The sequence below is a fragment of the Macaca thibetana genome, chromosome 4 (genome assembly GCF_024542745.1).
Source record: "Macaca thibetana thibetana isolate TM-01 chromosome 4, ASM2454274v1, whole genome shotgun sequence".
Classification (NCBI taxonomy): domain Eukaryota; kingdom Metazoa; phylum Chordata; class Mammalia; order Primates; family Cercopithecidae; genus Macaca; species Macaca thibetana.
Genome location: NC_065581.1, coordinates 62,831,865 through 62,856,733, shown reverse-complemented (window position 1 = coordinate 62,856,733; position 24,869 = coordinate 62,831,865). Strand labels below are relative to the sequence as shown.

Genomic DNA, 24,869 nt, shown 5'->3' with positions numbered 1-24,869 from the left:
GATTCAGAAGTTTTCCAAAAAGTTAGAGAATTAACAAAGTATTTGTAACCTATCTTGTCTTGATATAACCTAATTTGGTCATTTTAAGAAAGCCATATTTTAATTCTGTGTATTGTATAAATTTCAGTAAAGACTAATAAACCATTTTCTTTATTAATATATCAGTTTACGTTGAGTCCAACCTTGTAAAAACTGATACAAGTCACTATTTCCTTCAAATTCACCATCTAGAGGCATTACAATTACAGGCAAAAAGACTTCAAATACCACAGAACATCTAAAAGTATGCCCTCAAATATATTTTGATATATGTTTACAAGTCATAAATACATGAAGTAAGCTTAATACATTCTTACATATATATATATATATATTTAGCCAATCACATATACATCAATATACAAATAGATGACTACATTACAACTTTATCTTTAAGACTTTTAGCTTTATCAGTATATTAAAAATAATTACATATTATAATACACTTAATAATTCAGTAACTATAAACCGTTTTTAGGAACAAGCAAATCATATTTGTGGGGTTTTTTGTGTATTTTTAGTTCTCAGTATTCTTTTATAATAATCACCAACTTCAAGTAAATTAGCCATTAATTTCTTTAGATTCAAGAAAATACACAAAGATAACAATCTAAGATCATTTTAGCTATTTTATTACTTTATGATTACATATTTTATGTAACTTTAACAACTTTTATCACAGGCAAAATAAATATAAACACACATCCCTCAACTGTATTTGCACACCTTATTTCCATTCTATAAGGACAGGGGTAATTTAAATCTATGTTTAGAGACTATATTTTTATATTTTTCTTAACTAGGAATTGTTTAGGCATCTAAAATAATTTGATTAATTTGATTAAATATCTGTATAAGTTCTTAATGTTGACTAAATATTTAGAAATTGCAAACTTACACAATCATGTTAAGTTCTTATGATTTGTAGTATCAATAAAACATTCTAGTACATCAATGTAGTAAAATTAGTAAGCATTCACAAGATTCATCCCTTTTAAATTATATCTGTTATTAAAATTTCAATTATATCAATTTTAGATTTGTGTAATCATAGACAATTTGAGGACATAATTATAGAATATTTCTCTTAAAGTTAAATTAAATCAGGTTAATTTATCTAAAGTGTCATTTAAAATTACATGAGTCCGTTTTAAATAAATAAACCTCTTTAGAATAAATAAATACATATACTAATATAAATAAACAAAACTCAGTATTTAGGTATTTTGAAAAATCAAAACTTTAGGATTATGCCAGAGCTCTATGGAGCCCAGTTTTCTTCTCAACTAAAAGACTAACAATATTACCCATACACATGAATGCTTTTCCTGATTTGTTAAAATTTTGGCAAGAGAAAACATGTGAATAAAGCACAGTTAATCATTTCCTTTCATTGTAAAATATGGACACTCTGAAAAATAATCCTAGAATGGCAATATAGAATGTTAGAAAAAATATTTATGGTCAATTAATTTCGATTTTTTTTCTAAGCAAAACAGAAAAGGAGAAAAAGTGAAAAATGAATAAGTTAAGTTTATCTAGATTCCGGTAGATATAAAATTATGATTGCAAAGATTATCTCCTTTCTGCACAGCATTGGAGATGCTTAAATGCAGAAAAACCTATTTTCATACATGCAAGAACAAATTATTATAGACAGTTTAAACAACTCACATACTTGACAATTCCCCAGACCATATAATTAAAAATCTAGTGCATCTTAATCCCAGAAGCATGAAAATACAAGAGGAGGTTTTGTATAATACACAGTAGTTTCTCTATTAGACATACAGGACAGAGAATCTCCTCATGAGGATTTTTCCCTTTTTGTTCTATTGGATCTGTCAAATAAACAATCTTGTTCATGTCAAAATTTCCCCAGAGTGGTCACTGCAATTTCACATTGTCCTTTGAGAAATTATGCCAATTAGAGAGATACATATATGGCTTACAATATGAGGGGAGGAATGTGAGGTGTCCAGGCATAAAAAATTGAGAGGAACCCATGAAAACTTATGTCAGAAAGCATTTGTACAATATCATGTCTCCAGAACATTCTAAATATCAGTCCATTTCAAATCAACTGACAGTGTTTAGAAGATTTTTTAAAAGATGACAATAAAAATATTGCCCAAAGGAACACCAGAGTGATGTGACCATCTGAACTCATCACTTACTTACAACACTTGAATCATGTAGTTTTAGAACCCACACTTTCCTCTCCCAGCTGACTTCCTCTTATAGTCTCACCTGAAAAAGTGATGAAGACAGAGTTTTTCTATTTATATATATTTGAATCATATAATTAAAAGATTACTAAAAATGTTTTCTTTTTCTTAAGAAACAAAAGAAACATAACATTTGTGAAGTTGATGAAAAAAAAATTGGAGTTTAGACTTGATGCTGTACCTATGTCACTTTCACAGTTGGAGAGAATATCCAGTGGTCTCAGGGTAGTGCATTGGTTGCTATTCAGCATTGAGAGTGAGTGCATTTTAATGAGATTTTGTGGAACTTTCGATTTGTTCACTTTTTACCCTCCAAAAGATCACCAGATAATTCTGCTGATCAAGAAAAACTAATTATTTTAGACTTCTTTCAATAAGAGAAAACAACCCCTTACTAGAATCTTAGTAGTGCCTCAGATGGGAGAAGTTGTGGAAAGTTATTTATTTGGCATAGTGCCTTGGGCCAGTTGTAGAGGGTATCTAGTGGAGATTGGTTAGAGTTTATAAATGAAAGCTTTTTTTTTTTTTTTTTTTTTTTTTTTTTGAGGCGGAGTTTCGCTCTGTCTCCCAGGCTGGAGTGCAGTGGCCGGATCTCAGCTCACTGCAAGCTCCGCCTCCCGGGTTTACGCCATTCTCCTGCCTCAGCCTCCCGAGTAGCTGGGACTACAGGCGCCCGCCACCTCGCCCGGCTAGTTTTTTTTGTATTTTTTAGTAGAGACGGGGTTTCACCATGCTAGCCAGGATGGTCTCGATCTCCTGACCTCGTGATCCGCCCGTCTCGGCCTCCCAAAGTGCTGGGATTACAGGCTTGAGCCACCGCGCCCGGCCATAAATGAAAGCTTTGTATAGGTGGCACAAAATACTGAGAATCTTTAAAGTGAATCTTGATTTGCAAACTGTTAGTCTTTATAAAAAACTTATTTTAGTTGGTTCACAGTCTTATGTTCCGGAAGCAAATATTTCATGGAGTAAATAGTAAGTTATTCTTGCTTTTTCTCAGTATTTTAAAACATGTGATGGAAAATTAGGTTTATTTTAGTTTTCATCATCAAAGACAGAAATTCCAAAATTTTCTTTTATTTCTTTGTGGTAAAATCTGTCCCTTCCCTGAGTGAGGTCCTTTTAAATGCAAATACTTCTGGAATGGAAACACACGAATATAAATACACCCCTTGTTTTCTACACCCCTACTATAAAAACATTATAAAATTATATATTATTATGAGTTACTGGGAAGGGAAGTTGAATTTCAAGCAAAGTAGAAGAGTCCATGGAGCACTAAAATTTGGGATGTGAAAGGTTTTAATCAAGTTTATTTTATTTCAGAACTTATGACTAGGTTGTAATCCAGTATAAATTTGAACTTTAATTCATCTAGCTATAATTTTTTAAATCTGTTCCTTTTTAGTTACCTAAATATAAAGCCAAACAGCCTTTTTCTTTCCCTCACCTTGACTAAACTTAAGACAGGTTTCTGATTGCCTACAGGCCCCTGCACTCTTTTTTTTCTTATAGGATGCACTTTAAAAATGTTGCAATTGTAAATTATCTGCCTTTTTGAAATGTATGTAAATCTTCTTCCAACCTCTTGGCAGTTTAAGGATGCATAGGATGTCTTTATCAAGGACCTTGGAACCATGTCTCTGAAATATAAACATCAAATACGATAGTACTCTTACTTCCCAGTGTACTCTACAGAAGGCCTACTCACAGAGCAAAATCTTTGCATACTCAATAATAACTCAATCTGCTTGACACATTCCATTGATCCAACTCTTCTCTAGTGACATCAAGTATAACAGTCTTCCCCCTTAACTGCAGGGATACTTTCCAAGACTCCGGTGTATGCCTGAAACTGTGAATATTACCAAACCCTGTACTTACTGTATTTTTTTCCTATACATACATACTCATGATGAAGTTTAATTTATAAATTAGGCACAAAAAGAGATTAACAACAATTACTAATAAAAACAGAACGATTATAACAGCATACTCTCATAAAAGTTTTGTGACTATTGTCTCTCTTTTTCAAGATATCTTACTAAACTATACTAACATTTATTATTATTATTATTATTATTATACTTTAAGTTCTAGGGTACATGTGCACAACGTGCAGGTTTGTTACATATGTATACATATGCCATGTTGGTGTGCTGCACCCATTAACTCATCATTTACATTAGGTATATCTCCTAATGCTATCCCTCCTACCTCCTGCCACCCCCAAACCAAACACCGCATGTTCTCTCTCATAGGTGGGAATTGAACAATGAGATCACTTGGACACAGGAAGGGGAATATCACTAACATGTTTTTGAAGTGTGGTAACTGAAAGCATGGAAAGTGAAACCAACAAAAGGGAGGACTGCTGTCGTTTTCTATTCAAGTTCGCAATTAAAATTCCTCCTGTTTTCTATTTTTGGAGAATTGAGTTTAGTTTATCTCCCCTATTTCAATAGTCTTTAATAAAATTTAATTACTTATTTAACTTTCATGCAATTTTTACCTTGACAGATATTGTTTTAAGGATCCAGCTTTCTACATATCATGATTACAAAAAGTCACTTTCACCTCTGAGGTCACTTTTTTTATCTATTTAATATCAAGGGTCAAAAATGGCAAAATAAAGGGCATATATTAGATCTTACATATTTTTTTTTTCCCACAGAGTCCTTTGCCAAGTGACCCTATGTATTAATATATTGTGGATATGACAAAATAATTTATAGAAAATTGCACTATATTCCCTGAAATGATAGCTGGCATTATTTAACTAGAGTTGTTTACTTACCTATGCAGAACATTTTCTGTAAGTATGTTATAAATGTTCTTCAGGTAGGTTAATTTCTCTACAAAAGAAGTGACTTTGGGGTAATAATATTGTCTTATGTATATACATTAATAGGAATGAATTCTCAAAAAGGGAATTTCCAGCTGTTTGTTTTACTTCTATTTCCTTTGGGAAGAACAGATCTTCCACTGCCCAGAATCATGATTTTATTACATTCCTTCCTCAAGTAAACATTTTTAAATATCTAGAATAAAACTTCTAATTTAACTTTTGTATATTTTGTAATATTGAGGTTTTTGTGCAATCAAAGTTTAATAATTAATCATATATTTTATGTACATGGTATATGTACAGTTGACCTGTGAATAATATAGGAGTTGGGGTTGCCGACCACTATGCAGTCCAAAATTGCCTAACACATTTGATTTAACATTTTGATAGAATGTTTTGCATAAATTTTTTTAAAGATTAATGGACTCCTTTAAGCAGATCTTTGTTTCTCTATGTACACAAAGTTGAGAAATACAAGGTAGATTCCTCCGATATACAAGGCAGATTCAAGTTTCTATATGTCTACTGATATAATTTACTGTCTTACTAATTTTTTGAGAGATTACTTATTTGTAAATTTAATTATAGAAAACCAAAATTCTAGTAGAAGTCTAGACTATCTGAACAGATGAGAAATAATGTTGAAATCCAAAATTATTTTTTAGTCACAGAAATTACTTGCAATAGCTTTTAGATATAGTAAATACCTGCAGCATAAAATAATGCACCACCGTTCCCATTTAATAAAAGTGTCTCAACCAGAGCATTGGATTTAATTTAGGTGTTCATATCACACCCCTTAGATAAAATGTGCTGTTTTGGAGGTGTAGTCAAAAGAAAAACCTCATTATCCAACTTTTAGTTCTTTCAGATTGTTTTAATCCCCGTAATAATTATTTTGAAAATAAAAGGGAAAGCACATAGTTATGTGAAATAAGTCTGTCCTATTCCAAATTCTATACTAATATTTCTTGTTAATATATTGCTCTTTTTCAAGATTTTATTGTGTATTATTTTGTAATGTAGATATATAATAATTAAAAATACAATGAGTAATTTGAAATTTTGATGTTTCATATTTTCTAATTATATTTAAGGTGCAGAAATAATACGTTAGGCATTTTTCCATAAAGAATATTTTAAAAATTAGCAAATTTTGAATAAGACTTATAGGCTAGAAAATATAGTTTTATAGCCAAATCAACCTTCTGACTTTGGCAATTTTTCTGAGGTAGCAAAATAAAATATTTTCATTTTTGAAAGAAATACACAGTAAGTTATAATGTTCAATATAGTCTCAGATCTCAGGAAGCTAAACTACCTATATACATGGATATAGAGATAGATAAAATAATCAAGTGGTGTCATAAAATGCTAATATTTGTTAGTTCTTTTTAATTTTAATTTAATTTTTTTTATATATTTTTTGAGACGGAGTCTTGTTCTATCGCCCAGGCTGGAGTGCAGTGGCCGAATCTCAGCTCACTGCAAGCTCCGCCTTCTGGGTTTACGCCATTCTCCTGCCTCAGCCTCCGGAGTCGCTGGGACTACAGGCGCACGCCACCTCGCCCGGCCAATATTTTTTGTATTTTTTAGTAGAGACGGGGTTTCACCGTGTTAGCCAGGATGGTCTCGATCTTCTGACCTCGTGATCCGCCCATCTCGGCCTCCCAAAGTGCTGGGATTACAGGCTTGAGCCACCGCGCCCCGCCAATATTTGTTCTTATATGAGTACTTATTAAATTTGTAAGCCAATTATAATAGTGCTCCTTTAATTGGGAAAAAAAAAATTACAACTAATATCCTCTGAATGTAGAAAATCATTACATACTCAAAGAGAGATGAAGACCTTTATGAATTACAAACACATAGACATATAGACACAGATAAAACTTATAGCTTCAATTGTAATATTTTAGACTTGGGGCAAGTGTAAATAACATGTCACTATCATGTTATCAAAGAACTATTCTCCTTCCTACTAGATTTGACTTTCTTACTTATTTTGATCTCTATGTAGAAAGTGAAAAGACAGATTCTCATTTGATTCTAATTCAACAGAGAGTAAATCTCTATGAACCATTTATCTACTTAGATATCAATAAAGGATCAGACCATGAAACCAAATTCCTAATCTGTGTTGCGACAGATGGAAAATAACTTGTTGTCTATGAACCAAAACCAAAAAGAAAATATGAAAATATGCAGAGAAGTGTTTTTAAAGATAGTAAAGTTATATTGTCATTTGAATTTACTTGTAGGAATTAGGAATATAGGTATATGTAAATATACAAATATATGCCTGTGTTTAAGCACTCCATAAGAAGTGCACTTCTCTTCTGACAGTTTACCTAACCGTCAGGTAAATCCATTGAGCATATCTGTGGAAGAGTTTTAAAGCTGAAGAGTTTTAAAGCTGTTAAAAATATAAATATAATTTTCAATAAAACATACCATCATGACTTTATGAAAATATTAAACATGTGAAAGATATTATTTAATTTACTTTTAATAAGGAATCAAGTAAAGCTGTACTATCAGTTCAAAGGAGAAAACAGGTAAACCACTGAAGGATAGAAACTATTTAGCAAAACCACAAATAGATTTTCCATGGATCTGTCTATCAATACAATGCTATTTCCATCATATCAGTTAACAAACAATGTCTATAAAAATTTGGTTAAAATGGAATTTTTAAAAAAATTGTGTAATGTACATGTATTCAGTACATATATATATATACATATACATATATATTTCTGTCACAATTCGAGTATAAACAATTTGACTATTAAAAATTATTTTGACATAAATCAAAACTGATTTTTTCAACCTTTGCTAAAGGAACACATTATTTCAACAAATACATGAAAGCTTGAAATTCAAACTTTGAAATGATTGTGTCATCCAAAAGACTACCAAGAAGACTAAATAGTAGAAGAAGAGTTTATTTGTGATATCAGTTTGCTAACTGGGTGCAGTAGTCCATTCTCACACTGCTATAAACCTGACCCTGGGTGATTTATAAAGAAAAGAGGTTTAATTGACACAGAGTTCCACAGGCTGTACAGGAGGCATGGCTGGGAGGCCTGACAAAACTTTCAATCATGGCAGAAAGCAAAGGGGAAGAAAGCATGAGTCTTCACATGGCAGCAGGAGAGACAGTAAAGGGAGAGGTGTTACATACTTTTACACAACCAGATCTCAGGAAAACTCACTTGGTATCAGGAGAACAGCAAGGGAGAAACTGCACCCATGATTTAATCATATCCCACCAGGCCCCACCTCCAACACTCAGGATCACAATTCAACATGAGATTTGGGTGAGGAAACAGAGCCAAATAATATAACTGGGAAAACGTTATCTCTGATATCGACCCAAGGTGCTCTCTTAGAAGTGGTAAAGGGCAGGGTGATTTTTGTGCCTCACAGGGTCTGTGTTCAAAATAGACTCAGACATATTCAACAGGTTTGCGGGGAAAGCAATACATATTTATGAGGAGGAATCAAGCACATATTCAGTGAGTAAACATATATGTAACATGCATACCATGTTCTTTTTGAAGCAGGGCTTTAGTGTTAAAATGAGGTGGAATTTGGCAGTTTGCATGAAAAAGTGAACTATAGGACACAAAGACAGTTTGTATCCTGTTTGTATAAACTGGCTGAAACTGATTTGAGACCTACAATTGCTTATCAGAAGAGTGTTTGTAAGGCAGTTCTGTCTGATAAGGGTTATGGTGGCCTTGGTTGTAAATCAGAGTTAGGAATGGAATGACAATTTGACTGATAGCTCCTATTAGGGAGTTTAGCAAGGGTGTGGTTTTTCTTGTAGCTCTAGAAATTTAGAGAATTGCTGTGCCAGCCAAGTTCTGAACCCTTGTCCCATAGTTATCTTCTGTTTCCTTAACCCTAGGTTTCAACTTAGTAGACAGAGAGGCATGTATTGTGGTCTCTCAGATCATAATTGTAATATTGTAGTAAGTGATGGGAATTTATAACGTTTTTATTTCTTTTTGTTATAGATCTGTGCAAACGGATGCAGTTGTTTGAGTGAAGAAGACAATCAGGAATATCGGTATCTATGTTTTCTCAGATGGACTAGCAACATGTATCTGGAAAATATAACTGATGATCAAGAAAATAAGAGTCAACATGAAGCTATTTGTGAAGATGAAATTAATAGACCCAGGTATTTATGTATCATTTGAGCAGATAATATCACCTATTGAAAAGTTATAATTACACTGATGAGTCATAATCAAACTCTTTCATGGTAACAATCTTTTTTTTGATTAAAATGATTGGAATTTTCACACCAAACACTTATATATACATATATACTTATTATATATTATGTTACATAATATATGTTATGTATAACAATTCTAGCACAATAAAAGAGAAGAAGAAATATATCTGTATAGAAATAACTTTTCTATATCATTGTAGAATCAAGTTAGCATAAATCCGTGATAAATTCTGCTAAGTTAAGATGAGTACGATTAGTTCCAAAGCAACTACAAAAAAAAAAAAAAAAAAAAAAACAAACAAAAAACAAACAAACAAAAAAAAAATGAGTGGTGAGAGAGGGCATTCCTGTCTTGTGCCAGTTTTCAAGGGGAATGCTTCCAGTTTTGCCCATTCAGTATGATATTGGCTGTGGGTTTGTCATAAGTAACTCTTATTATTTTGAGATATATTCCATCAATACCAAATTTATTGAAGGTTTTTATCATGAAGGGCTGTTGAATTTTGTCAAAGGCCTTTTCTGCATCTATTGAGATAATCATGAATTTTTGTCTTTGGTTCTGTTTATATGCTGGATTATGTTTATTGATTTATGTATGTTGAACCATCCTTGCATCCCTGGGATGAAGTCCACTTGATCATGGTGAATAAGCTTTTTTATGTGCTGCTGGATTCGGTTTTCCAGTATTTTATTGAGGTTTTTTGCATCAATGGTCATCAGGGATATTGGTCTAAAATTCCCTTTTTTTGTTGTGTCTCTGCCAGCCTTCGGTATCAGGATGATGTTAGCCTCATAAAATGAGTTAGGGAGGATTCCCTCTTTTTCTATTGATTGGAATAGTTTCAGAAGGAATGGTAACAGCTCCTCCTTGTACATCTGGTAGGATTCGGCTGTGAATTCATCTGGTCCTGGACTTTTTTTGGTTGGTAGGCTATTAATTATTGCCTCAATTTCAGAGCTTGTTATTGATCTATTCAAGTATTCAACTTCTTCCTGGTTTAGTCTTGGAAGAGTGTATGTGTCCAGGAATTTATCCATTTCTTCTAGGTTTTCTAGTTTATTTGGGTAGAGGTGTTTATAGTATTCTCTGATGGTAGTTTGTATTTCTGTGGGGTCAGAGGTGATATCCCCATTATCATTTTTTATTGCATCTATTTAATTCTTCTCTCTTTTCTTCTTTATTAGTCTTACTAGCAGTCTATCAATTTTGTTGATCTTTGCAAAAAAACAGCTCCTGGATTCATTGATTTTTTGAAGGGTTTTTTGTGTCTCTATCTCCTTCAGTTCTACTCTGATCTTAGCTATTTCTTGCCTTCTGCTAGCTTTTGAATGTGTTTGTTCTTGCTTCTCTAGTTCTTTGAATTGTTATGTTAGGGTGTCAATTTTAGACCTTTCCTGTTTTCTCTTGTGGGCATTTAGTGCTATAAATTTCCCTCTACACACTGCTTTAAATGCGTCTGAGAGATTCTGGTATGTTGTATCTTTGTTCTCATTGGTTTCAAAGAACATCTTTATTTCTGCCTTCATTTCGTTATGTATCCAGTAGTCATTCAGGAGCAGGTTGTTCAGTTTCCATGTAGATGAGTGGTTTTGATTGAGTTCCTTAATCCTGAGTTCTAGTTTGATTGCACTGTGGTCTGAGAGACAGTTTGTTATAATTTCTGTTCCTGTACATTTGCTGAGGAGTGCTTTACTTCCAACTATGTGGTCAATTTTGGAATAAGTGCGATGTGGTGCTGAGAAGAATGTATATTCTGTTGATTTGGGGTGGAGAGTTCTGTAGATGTCTCTTAGGTCTGCTTGCTGCAGAATTGAGTTCAATTCTTGGATATCTTTGTTAACTTTCTGTCTCATTGATCTGTCTAATGTTGACAGTGAGGTGTTAAAGTCTCCCATTATTATTGTGTGGAAGTTTGTGTCTCTTTGTAAGTCTCTAAGGACTTGCTATATTAATCTGGGTGTTGGTTTAAAGTCTGTTTTATCAGAGACTAGGATTGCAACCCCTGCTTTTTTTTTTGTTTTCCATTTGCTTGGTAGATCTTCCTCCATCCCTTATTTTGAGCTTATGTGTGTCTCTGCATAGTGTTGGAAGTTCTGGCCAGGACAATCAGGCAAGAGAAAGAAATAAAGGGTATTCAATTAGGAAAAGAGGAAGTCAGATTGTCCCTGTTTGCAGATGACATGATTGTGTATTTAGAAAACCCCATCATCTCAGCCCAAAATCTCCTCAAGCTGATAAGCAACTTCAGCAATGTCTCAGGATACAAAATCAATGTGCGAAAAGTCACTAGCATTCTTATACACCAATAACAGACAGAGACCGAAATCATGAGTGAACTCCCATTCACAATTGCTTCAAAGAGAATAAAATACCTAGGAATTCAACTTACAAGGGATGTGATGGACCTCTTCAATGAGAACTACAAACCACTGCTCAATGAAATAAAAGAGGACACAAACAAATGGAAGAACATTCCATGCTCTTGGATAGGAAGAATCAATATCGTGAAAATGGCCATACTTCCCAAGGTTATTTATAGATTCAATGCCATCCCCATTAAGCTACCAATGACTTTCTTCACAGAATTGGAAAAAACTTCTTTAAAGTTCATATGGAACCAAAAAAGAGCCCGCATTGTCAAGACAGTCTTAAGCCTAAAAAACAAAGCTGGAGGCATCATATTAACTGACTTCAAACTATACTACAAGGCTACAGTAACCAAAACAGCATGGTACTAGTACCAAAACAGAGATATAGACCAATGGAAAAGAACAGAGCCCTCAGAAATAATACCACACATCTACAACCATCTGATCTTTGACAAACCTAACAAAAACAAGAAATGGGGAAAGGATTCCCTATTTAATAAATGGTGCTGGGAAAACTTGCTAGCCATATGTAGAAAGCTGAAACTGGATCCCTTCCTTACACCTTATACAAAAATTAATTCAAGATGGATTAGAGACTTAAATGTTAGGCCTAAAACCATAAAAACCCTAGAAGTAAACCTAGGCAGTACCCTTCAGGACATAGGCATGGACAGGGACTTCATTTCTAAACACCAAAAGCAATGGCAGCAAAAGCCAAAATTGACAAATAGGATCTAATTAAACTAAAGAGCTTCTGCACAGAAAAAGAAACTACCATCAGAGTGAACAGGCAACCTACAGAATGTGAAAAAATTTTTTCAATCTACTCATCTGACAAAGGGCTAATATCCAGAACCTACTAAGAACTCAGACAAATTTACAGCAAAACACAAACAACCGCATCAAAAAGTGGGAAAAGGATATGAACAGACACTTCTCAGAAGAAGACATTTATGCAGCCAACAGATACATGAAAAAATGCTCATCATCCCTAGCCATCAAAGAAATGCAAATCAAAACCACTATGAGATACCATCTCACACCAGCTAGAATGGAGATTCATTAAAAAAAATCAGGAAACAACAGGTGCTGGAGAGGATGTGGAGAAATAGGAACACTTTCACACTGTTGGTGGGACTGTAAACTAGTTCAACCATTGCGGATGACAGTGTGGTGATTCCTCAAGGATCTAGAACTGGAAATATCATTTGACCCAGCCATCCCATTACTGGGTATATGCCCAAAGGATTATAAATCATGCTGTTATAAAGACACATGCACACGTATGTTTATCGTGGCTCTATTCACAATAGCAAAGACTGGAACCAACCCAAATGTCCATCAGTGACAGACTGGATTAAGAAAAGTGGCACATATACACCATGGAATACTATGCAGCCATAAAAAAGGACAAGTTTTTTATCCTTTGTAGGGACATGGATCTAGCTGGAAACCATCATTCTAAGCAAACTATCACAAGAACAGAAGACCAAACACTGCACACTCTCACTCATAGATGGGAATCGAAAAATGAGAACACTTGAACACAGGAAGGGAAACATCACACACCGGGGCCTATTGTGGGGTGGGGGAAGCGGGGAGGGATAGCATTAGGAGATATACCTAATGTAAATGACGAGTTAATGGGTGCAGCACTCCAACATGGCATATGTATACATACATAACAAACCTGCATGTTGTGCACATGTACCCTAGAACTTAAAGTATTAAAAAACAAAACAAAACAAAACAGCAACAACAACAAAAACTCATATACTTTAGTAAAAATAGCATTAAAAAATTTAAAATGTTGCCCTCATGATCTGGCACAATGGCTTATCTCTGTAATCTCAGTGTTTTGAGAGGCCAGGGGAAGAGAATAGCTTGAGCCCAGGAGTTTGAGACCAGCCTGGGCAACATAATGATAACCTGTCTCTACAAAAAATTTTAAAAATCAGCCAGGCATTGTTGTGCACACCTGTAGTCCTAGCTACTTGGGAGGCTGAGGAAGAAGTATCACTTGAGCCCAGGAGTTAGAAGCTGCAATTAGCTATGATTGTGCCACTGCACTGCAGCCTGGGCAACAGAGTGAGACCCTATCATGAGAAAATAAATACAAAAAAATAAAATATTGCCCTAGAGTAATATGTACTTAGTATAAAAGAAACTAGTATTAGAATAATTAGAATGAGAAAAACAGAGGTACAGAAGCGATATTAGACATGTGGAAAACAAAAAGTAAAATGGCAGGCATAAATTCAAATATATCAAAAATATTTAACTAAAGTGATTTCAGAAATTCAATCAAAAGATAGAGATTTTTAGACTGGCTGTTTTCTGATTTAGTCAACTACATACAAGCTATAGAAGATGCATACATATGTATATATGTGTGTGTGTGTATATAAATATACATGGTTTATGGAAGATACTTTAGATTCAAAGATATGAATAAGGTGAAAGTAAAGCAATAAAAAATATATCATTCAAACTGCAACAAGAAGAAAACTGGAGTGCCTATACTAACATCAGGGAAAAAAAATAGATATTAAGAGAATAAAATATATATTAAGAGAAAAAATGAAACAGTTACTAGAGGAAAAGAAGGATATTTTATAATTATAAAAGAGTCAAACTCTCAGAAAAGGTCGTGATTACAAACATATGTGTGTGTGTTTGTGTGTGTATGTATATATGCATGTATATATACAACTAACAACAGAGCCTCAAAATAATGAAGCTAAAAAATAATTTAAGGGAGAAATAGCTAATTCAAAAATAACAATTAGAGACTCTAATATTCTACTTTCAACAGCAGATGTAACAGTTGGCTGGAAATCAACTAAGATATAGAAGATTTGAACATTTTAAATCACCTAGAAATAGTAGAGAGCTATAAAACACATTACCCAACAACAGCAGAATTGCCTTCTTAAATGTACATGGCACATTCTCAAGGATAGACCATATCCTACAATATGCTATAAAACAAGTTGTAATGTATTCCCAAAAATTGAAATAATAAAAAGGGCATTATCTGACCAAAATTGAATGAGATTAAACATCAAAAACAATAAGTAACTTGGTAAATTTACAATTATATGGAAGTTGAATAACACAATCTATATTAAACAATGGATCAAAATGAAATTGCAAGAGAAATGAGAAAAGACTTTGAGATTATTGAAAATGGATACCAAAACTCATGGGATGTGGGTGATGCAGTGCTGGGAATAAAATTTATAGCTGTGAATATCTCAGTAGCCTAAACTTCCACAACACAATGGACAAGAGGCGAAATAAAATAAGTAGAAACAAGGAAATCATAAAATTTAGAGTAAAATTAATAAAATAAAATATAAACGAGAATATCAGAAAAATAAAAGTTCATTTGTTTTAAACAACAAAATAAATATATTAAATCAGGAATAAGATATAAAATATTACTGAAATTACAGAAAGAAAAATAATTACAAAGAAATACTATGAACAACTGTAAATTTTAAAAAATCAGTTAACTTCAATAAAATGGAAAATAGAAAAATACCAACTACTGAAATTGATTCAAGAAGAAATAGGAAATCTAACCTATAACAAGTACAAAGATTGAATCAGTAATTAAACAAACCAACAAAAATTAACACTGTGAAATGCCCACGCTGAGATGACTTCATTTGACATTGTAACAAATATTTAAAACAAAATTAAGAGTAATTATTCACCACCTCCTCCAAAAATAGAAGAGCAGGGAACATTTCCCAACTCATTTTATGAGGCTGATATTACAACAATAGCACAACCAGACAAATCACAAGAAAACTATAAGCAAATCTATGTTTTATGTTTTCAATCCCTCTATATACCATTAAACTTAATGAAAAAGAGAAAATTATATAAACTCTGAATAAATGGAAATATAATGCATAGACTTAAATATTAGGCCTTAAATTAGTTAAAATATTAATTATTCCCAAATTAATTCACACAAGAACCCTCAACACAGTATCACACCAAATTCAGCAACATGTGAAAAGATTTATACAGCATGACCAGGTGGGATTTATCATAAGAATATAAGGTTGGTTTAATTTTTTTAAAATCAACTAATGTAATTTACTTTATCAATAGAATAAATAAAAAAGAAAATGCATGATAATATAAATAGATGTAGAAAAAAAAGCATGTTGCAGAATCTCACAACTATTTATGAAACAAACACTCAACAAATGAAGAATAAAAGAGAACGTCCACAATCTGATAAGGGAAGTCTAAAATAAACAAGAAGAACAAAGAAACATAACTAACATTATACTTAATGGTGAAAGGCTGAACGACTGGAATTTTAAATCAAAACTGTGAGATAACACTTTACAACCACTTGTATAGTCCAATCATAGAATTTCCATGTGACCCAGCAATTCTACTTCTAGTATAGACTCAAAAAAATGAACATACATGTTCTTACAAAAGTTTGTATGTGAGTGTTTGCAGTTTTGTTTAAAAGAGTCCAAAAGTTGAAACAACCCAAATGACCATCAACTGATGAATGTATACATAAAATTTGTTATATTCATACAATGAAATGTTATTCAGCAATAGACAAAAATGAATCACCGATACATGCTTTAATACGTATGAACATTGAAAACATTTTGATAAGGAAAAGTACTAAGCCACAAGACACATAGAGTAGTGCTCAACAAATACTTGTTTAATGAAACAATGATTTTCAGAAGCTTTTTATTTATTAGGAAAATTATACTTAATTTTGTGATATAATTTCCTTCTTTTCTGATTTTGTGATTCTCTTTTGTTTGCCATTATTTTTTGACATCCAGAAAATCTTGGGATTTTTTTGCAATTGAAATTATCAACACTTTAATGAGTTCTTGATATTGTCTCATAATTAATACTAACAATGGAGCCCAGCAAATTTTGCATATACAAGTATTTTATGTAAAATTAAGTTTTTCCATATCAGTTGCAATATCTAGAAATTATATATGTGATACCACCTGTTATAATGTCAAAAGATATGCAAAATCTTTAGAATTAAAAAAAAAAGTTCTAATTCTCTGTTAAAGAGACCCTCTATGTACCACTAAGCTCAATGAAAAAGAGAAAATTATATATACTCTGAATAAATGGAAACATAATGCATGGACTTAAATATTAGGCCTTAAATTAGTTAAAATATTAATTCTTCCCAAATTAATTCACACATTTAATGCAACAACAAAAATATTGCAAGTTATTTTAGACACTAATTATCATGTTATATATATTTATGAATAACATTTTCCAAATTATGAAGTTATCTTTGAAAAGGAAGACTAATGGTGTGGGATTTCATGAACCGTATGGTATGACAAACCCAGAAACCCATATGGGTGCCTTTAAAGGAAAATGATAATAATAATAATAATGGGTCAACAGAGAGCTCTAACAACAACCCAAGTATATATGGGATCTTGATATATGAGAAATTCGGCTATAATTTCGTTTGAACATACAGGGTTCTTTAGTAAATGGTATTGAGGAAATGGCTTATTATAAGACCTTAAATGAAACTGGATTACAACCTTATACCTTATATAGAAGGAGACTCTAAATGTGTATAGGATTAAAAGTAAAAGGTAAAATTATGATATAAATGAAAGAAATGTAGAAAAATATCTTTGTGATTTGGAGATGGAGAAATTTTTCAATTAAACTCAATTTATAAGACAAAGTAATGACAGTATTATAATAATAGACACGAATAATGGTGATGATGGTAACAGACACAAAATTAATGAATAATGTATAAACATTTTCTTTTAAAATGTATTTTAAATGGGTACAGATTAAAATTCATAATATAAATGACATGTTTCAAACAGGTCTGCATATTACCACATTTTTTGCCCTGAAATGTTCAAAAATTTTTTCTGGGAATTTATAAAATGTTTAATGAGCCAAAGAAAAAATCATACCAACTATATTGTTAGTTAAGACCAGGAAAGATTTGCTAAGTATGGGATGATAATTTCTTAATACCATGCCCCGACTGTGAAGTGTTCATGACTCCCACCTCTTTTTGAAGCCTCAAATTTATGTCTAAGTCACCAATCCCTACTTGCTACCAGAAATACTATAACAGAATGAAATATCTTCATTTGTACATTTATTATTTATTGAATATCCTCTAATTGGAATATATTATTCAAAACGTTATGACAGTGAGACATGATATCTGTTCGCAGGTAGTGTACTATACATAGGTAAGATTATATACTCTTCAGAACACATCTCATGGTTGTTCTATTTTATTTAAAAAGTGAACATATTTTTTAAAGTACTAAAATAATTATTTTTTTTCACTTTCTGAACATACAAGTTGCTTGATTATAGCAATGTGTCTTCTGGCTTTCTTTCTGGAAGTTTTAAATTAAACCTGTTTCCTTTACAGGATATTTTAGGAGATTCACATTTTCTGTGTAATGTTAAATATATCCAAAACATAATTTTCAGTTATAAGCAAGAGTTCTGTTTCCAAGTGCAAAATCTAAAAGTCCATAAGAAAATCAGGTATAGTTTCAAAAACTATTTCTGTAGAGTCAGGAGGCTTGTAAAAATAGAGCTTTATGTGAATTTGGCACAAAAATATAGTATAATTTGACCAGGATTTTCTTAAATTATTTCTGATCCAAAAAGTCTGATAATTATTTATTCCAAGACTATTGTAATTTCTGCCATGATGTCAGTGATTTTATTAACAAATTGAATAGTTTGTTTTAGGTTTATTTATTTATTTTGGCTATACTATGCAAACTTTTCTGCCATCAAGTAAAAGCTTTATATGCTTATATTTTTACCTTCAAAACAAAAAAGATATTGAACTACATATGAAAGTGTCATACTGAATGTATTTTTGGGTTTGGGCCAGTCTTGATACTACTAGATCAAGTGTCTAAATCTTTTTGTCTAAAGCACTTACCTACACTGATATATTTTCTCTCTTTATTATGCTCTGGAAAACCAAAGAATCTTGGTTCTTAAATCTTTGTAGTAAAATGATATAGAAATCATTCATTTAAGCAATTCTATAGTGCATATCATTGTATTACCCGTACACATACCAAAATTATTATGACAAACTTCATTAAATGAAGCATTTTTCAATAATAAAGTTTCAAGTTTCATATGGGTTGAAACTTAACTCATCTATACACAATTATCTCTCATATATTTTTCCCAAATACATATGTTATATATTTAAAATAAAAGTTTGACTATATTATAACTTCAGGTTTTATGATTTTTCATCATTTAATTTCAGATCTCAAACAATACAATGATTTATGCATGTTATATAATTTTATACTACCTGAGTCAGATTTTTATTTAAATTTATATTTAAAAAGTTTTTATAGATATAACTTTTTGCATTGCTTTTCAAATTATATTCTAAGAGTTGGAATTTCATGCACCCTTTTATGGAGAATCTTTAAAAGGTGATCTTTGTCTTGAGCATAGCTTGTTCAAGTTTAAAATGCATTTGTGGACAATATTAACACATTAATTGAGTATCTACAGTTTATAAGGTATTTGGGTCATAACTTTAGGACTCAGGATAATAATTAAAGGAATACATTTTATTTTTTTCTATTCCTAGATTTTTTTCATTAAAAATATAAATGATAAAAACTAATAATTATAATATTTTCACATTAGATCATATTTTTAACTTATAGAATTTTACCTAGTAGGCTTCTGTTTTTTTTTACTTTTTATATGATTCACTATTTTCCCATTTAACTGTATTTTAAAATTTATATATTTAATAATACAGTTAGCAATACATCCATAAATTATTTTAGTCCAATTTGATATCTCAAAGGAAATTTCTTTAAATTTACATAATTTTAAGATATCAATAACATTTGTAGGTTACTATAATTTTCATCAAAATTGATATTTTATCAAAATTGATGTATTTCTCCCTGAAAAGCTTTCAATCTGATAGCCATTTATCTTAGTACTCAATACCAGTGTACACATACATATTATGATTTATTTGAATTTATTAATTATGATGACAAAATGCTTGACATACTACTACATGGTTGGGTGACAAGTGATGACTGCTTTTGTAAATTGGAGAAATTTATTTTAGCTCAGTGATTTTTAGGGAGAGTATTTTGTCTTCTAGAGGCATCTTGGGAATTTCTAGAGTCATTGTCAATATTCAGAATAATTGGCTGGAGACAGTTGACATTTAGCATGTGGGTAGTGAATGATGAATGCTATAAATCTTTCAATACACAGAACAGTTCAGGCAAAGAAAACGTTTTCCATGGATTGAACAATTTCTAAAAGTCGCAGCATAAGTTAATGTGTATATAAAACCTACATATAAATATCTAAGGCTAGATCTGAATTTCAGGTCGTATATTGGCACAAAATATTTTTACACAATTTTAATAATCATTGAATATATCAGGAATAAATATTTTATGTTAAATCAATAAATATTATTTTTCACTCAGAAATTTCTTAGAATTTGTTAACCATATTGAAAAAAATACATCATCCTACTTGAGTGTCTAATAGGAAATGACCATTAACAGTCTTTATTTATGGCTACCAAACCCAATATAATTCTGTGTATGAGTACAAACAGCTAACCACTTCAGTGTATCTTCTAGTTTAGTCATTCCTTAGTATCTTTGTATAGAAATAGTGGTCTTATAAATTAGTGGTCTCTTATACTTTTTGTATTAGAGTTAGGGAATTATCTTGGTTAATTTTTAATATTCGGTGTGTAGGTAGGATACATTATGAATTCCATTTTATGAAGTAAGGTGTGTACTACAAAAACCAGAAATGTACAATTAACAGAAAATATTGGTCTGATTGATTTTAGTTTATCTGTTTCAGGAAGTACAAAGCTAAGTAGATTATACACCTTTAAAAGCATAACTAATAGAAGATCAAAACCAGGCAAATATTTCAAAATTATAACAAATAAATCACATTACAAACCAATTCACCAAATAAAGAAATAAAACACAACTCACATTTCAAAACAGAAAAAAATATTATAAACACATAAAAGATATATTGGTTATTAACATTCATTAAATTACCTCAAAAATCAAACTAAAACAGACCAATTCTAGGTTGTTTAAGAAGTTCATTATAACACTTTGACTTAAAAGGATTAAAAAATATGTAATAGAAAAAATTACTGGAGAGATGCTAACAAGAACAAGGCTGGAACTACAGACTTGATATATCAAGGTGGAATTTCAGACAAAGTGTTAAACCAGATACAAAGTAGTTTTTATTTAGCTTTATGTTGATGTACTAAAAGCATTTTGCATTACAATCAATAATGCCTGCTATTAATTTAGGCTCCTGAAAGTATTTAAGTATATGAAAAAGTCAAAAAATGAGGAAGTATAGATTGGTAGGAAGACACACAATTATTGTGGTTTATAGATATGATTATGAATATAGTAAAATAAAAGAATTGATTTAAAAAACTTATTAGAAATAAAATAATTTTATATTGTGGTCTACTGACAAATCTTCATAAGAAATGTATAGATTTCCAATAAGAAATAAATGTCATTTAGAAAATAAAATGAAGACAAATATTTTATTTATAATAGTAATCCAAAACATAGAACACATAGGAATAAACTGTCATAAATGCATAACGAAAGAAAATCTTAAAATTATAGTGACGATTTCATGAAAGATTATTAAATGCTTTCAATTTGCATAGCGTGTTCTTGGGTAGAAAGGCTCAACATTTTAAATATGGTAACTCTAAATTCATATATAAATTCTACATGGTCTCATATAAAATAAAAATGAAACTTTTGTTTTGCTATGTATATAAAGAGGATAAAAGTTGAAAGAAAGAAAAAAACTATAAGAGTATGAGAAGAGATATAAAGCAAGGTATTAAAATATGTTCTTGGGTGTTAAATCAAACACCTTCTACTGAGGCAGACTATGACTCACATATATGAGTCATATGCGTATATAACTTATATATAAATATATGTACTTATCTATATGAATTTATTTTATTATAAATAGCATTTCTAATCAGTGGTAGAAACGAAATTACACCATTTAAAAATTTATCAGATAATTTGAAGGGGTGGCCTGCCCCTCCACACCTGTGGGCGTTTCTCCTTAGGTGGAAAGAGAGACTTGAGAAAAGAAATAAGACACAGAGACAAAGTATAGAGAAAGAAAAAGTGGGCCCAGGGGACCCGGCGCTCAGCATACAGAAGACCCACACTGGCACCACACTGGCACCGGCCTCTGAGTTCCCTCAGTATTTATTGATCATTATCTTTACCATCTCGGAAAAGGGGAAGTGGCAGGATAATAGGATCATAGTAGGGAGGTCAGCAGAAAGACATATGAATGAAGATCTCTGTGATATTAATAAGTTTAAGGAAAAGTGCTGTGCCTTGATATGCATGTGAAAACATCTCCATAAACCTTTTTAGTGCATAAAGAGCAGCATTGCCGCTAGCAAGTCCCACCTTCAGCCCTAAGGCAGTTTTCTCCCATCTCAATAGATGGAACACACAATGGGGTTTTACACCGAGAGGTTCCATTGCCCAGGGACGGGCAGGAGACACATGCCTTTCTCTATCTCAACTGCCAAGAGGCCGCCTTTCCTCTTTTACTAATCCTCCTCAGCACAGACCCTTCACAGTTGTCAGGCTGGAGGAAGATCAGGTCTTTCCCTTCCCACGAGGCCATATTTCAGAGTATCACATGGGGAGAAACCTTGAACAATACCTAACTTTCCAAGGCAGAGTTCCCTGGGACCTTCAGCAGTGTATGTGTTCCTGGGTACTTGAGATTAAGAGAATGGTGATGACTTTTAACAAGCATGCTGCCCTCAGGCACTTGTTTAACAAAGCACATCCCGCACACCTCCAAATCCATTAAACCTTGAGTCACCACAGCACTTGTCTCTTGCAAGGACAGGGTTGGGGGTAGGGTCACAGATTAACAGCATCTCAAATACAGAACAAAATGGAGTCTCTTATGTCTACTTATTTCTATATAGACACAGTAACAGTCTGGTGTCTCTTTCTTTTCCTCACAATAATTCATTTATGAAATAAAACTATTGCTTTCTAAAAGACAATGAGAGTGAATATTTGTATATCTTAAATTGGGGAGGCTTTTCTAAACATGACACAAGATTGAGAAGCTATTCAAGGAAAAACAGATACAGGTGTTATATAAAAATGTATAATTTATAAAGGCATAAACTCCAAAAACATTCAAGCATCTGGAAAAAAACAGCCTGTTCCATTCTTGAGCAATACACAGAGCCCAAGGATATGGTGCAATACTACAGAGGAGAAATTAAGTAAAAGGCTACTCCCAAAACAAAGGTAACAAGGTATTTTTCCCTATTCTGCTCTACAAATATGGGTGGCCGGATCACTTCCCCTGGCTGTCACTGACTGGATCTAGGTAAAAAACACAGACTGAGAGAGTTAGAGAGTTCTTAAACAAATCAGCCAGGTCTCTACTTGATCACAGTGCAATAAAGTTAGTCACTAGAAAACCATTCACAATGAATACATGGAATTTCAAACCATATTTGAAATGGTGATTTATTTTTCAATATAAGTGGAGAGTCCGGCATAACTATATATGTTAAGAAATTCTCTTAACTTCACAGCCAGAGACCAAAGTCAGTTGGGGGTTAGAAGGTGGGGAGAGAATTCAGAGGAAATACAAAGACGAGAAGCATGTTAAACTTTTGAAAAAACTCCAAAACTGAAGATCACTGCCCTCAAAGTAATAAGGAAAAGGTAGAAAAAATGGTTTTCAGATCTACAATATGTGAACATTTTTAGTTCTCAAGAGGTCTAACCTAAAAATAATATACTTCACTTAAAATAGGAAGTCAAGTAAGGAAAAAGATGAGGGATTTAGGAAACTGAGGATGCAAACCAGAAGACAGGAGGTAAAGCTTTCCAGGATGAAGGTGAAGAGTCATCCCAGAAGACACTGTGCAGTGAGTCTACGGATCTACCCATTCAAAAGACCCACTTCTAAGGACAAAAACACTGAGGCTGAGAGAATATTCAATGTATTTTGCATATTGAGGGACATGGGGAAGTAATGATGATTGGGTGCCTAGAATAAGTAAACAAAACTAAAAATAAAGTGATTAGTAACTGCCAGGAAAACAAAAATGTTCTGTAAAAGTAAATATATACCACCTCTTTCAGCTATATATGATATCACTAAAGACATAATTATATACAATGCATGTTAATTTATCACAAAATTAACCTATTTTTATATTGGGAGAATGAAATAAGGGCTTGGTGTGATTATCTGTGTGTGTTTGTGTGTGTGTGTGTGTGTGTGTGCATGTGCGTGCACGTGCACGCGTGTGTGTGTGTGTTTTGGGGTAAGGAGCAGTGTAAGAAATGTAAATACTTCTCTTCATAGGATGACATCAATGAATAATGTTTAAATGTGCTTTTTTATTAAGTAATAAATGTAAAATATTTTATTTGGAAACATTGAGATAAATGAAAACACAAAAATAGTTAAACATGTTAGTTATATATAGGTGTCATGATGAGTTAGAAATGGAAATGCACTGTAATATTTTACCCTCAGAAGACACTATAGTTACTCTATAAGAAATATTTGCATGTATTATAGGAATATTTGCATAGTATTTTATGAAAATATAAATTAAAATAAACCAGAATATTAAAACTTGGAAATAAATTTAAAACCAAAATGCTTGGCATTTCAGAAATTTTGGACTACTTCCAATGCATCAGAAGCAACACTTTCCTAAGAACATCCCAATGAGCTTTCAAACAATGGCCATTAGAAAGCAACAGATTGCCGAGTTGCTTTTTAGGGGGGTCAGGGGAAGTTTGTGGTGCAAAGGAGAAGGAAGTGTTGATATCTTATTTTCTTTAGTACTAATTATAAAATGAGTGTTAAAAATATAAATTATTTATTGTAGAAAAATTACCAAAAATAGGTTGCTAATAAGAAACAAAAAGGTAAATGACCAGTAACTTTGCAAAAAAAGTGCAGATATTCATAAATTAAACGCATAAAA

General features: G+C 32.1%; 1 protein-coding gene across 1 annotated transcript in view; it reads left to right on the top strand.

Moving 5' to 3' along the window:
* Positions 1-9,326, top strand: part of EYS (eyes shut homolog) — a 395,623-nt gene extending 386,297 nt beyond the window's left edge. The window contains exon 10 of the mRNA XM_050788644.1: positions 9,141-9,326. Within this exon, the coding sequence (XP_050644601.1) occupies positions 9,141-9,326 (186 nt within the window). The remainder of the gene's footprint in view (positions 1-9,140) is intronic.
* Positions 9,327-24,869: the final 15,543 nt, after the last annotated feature.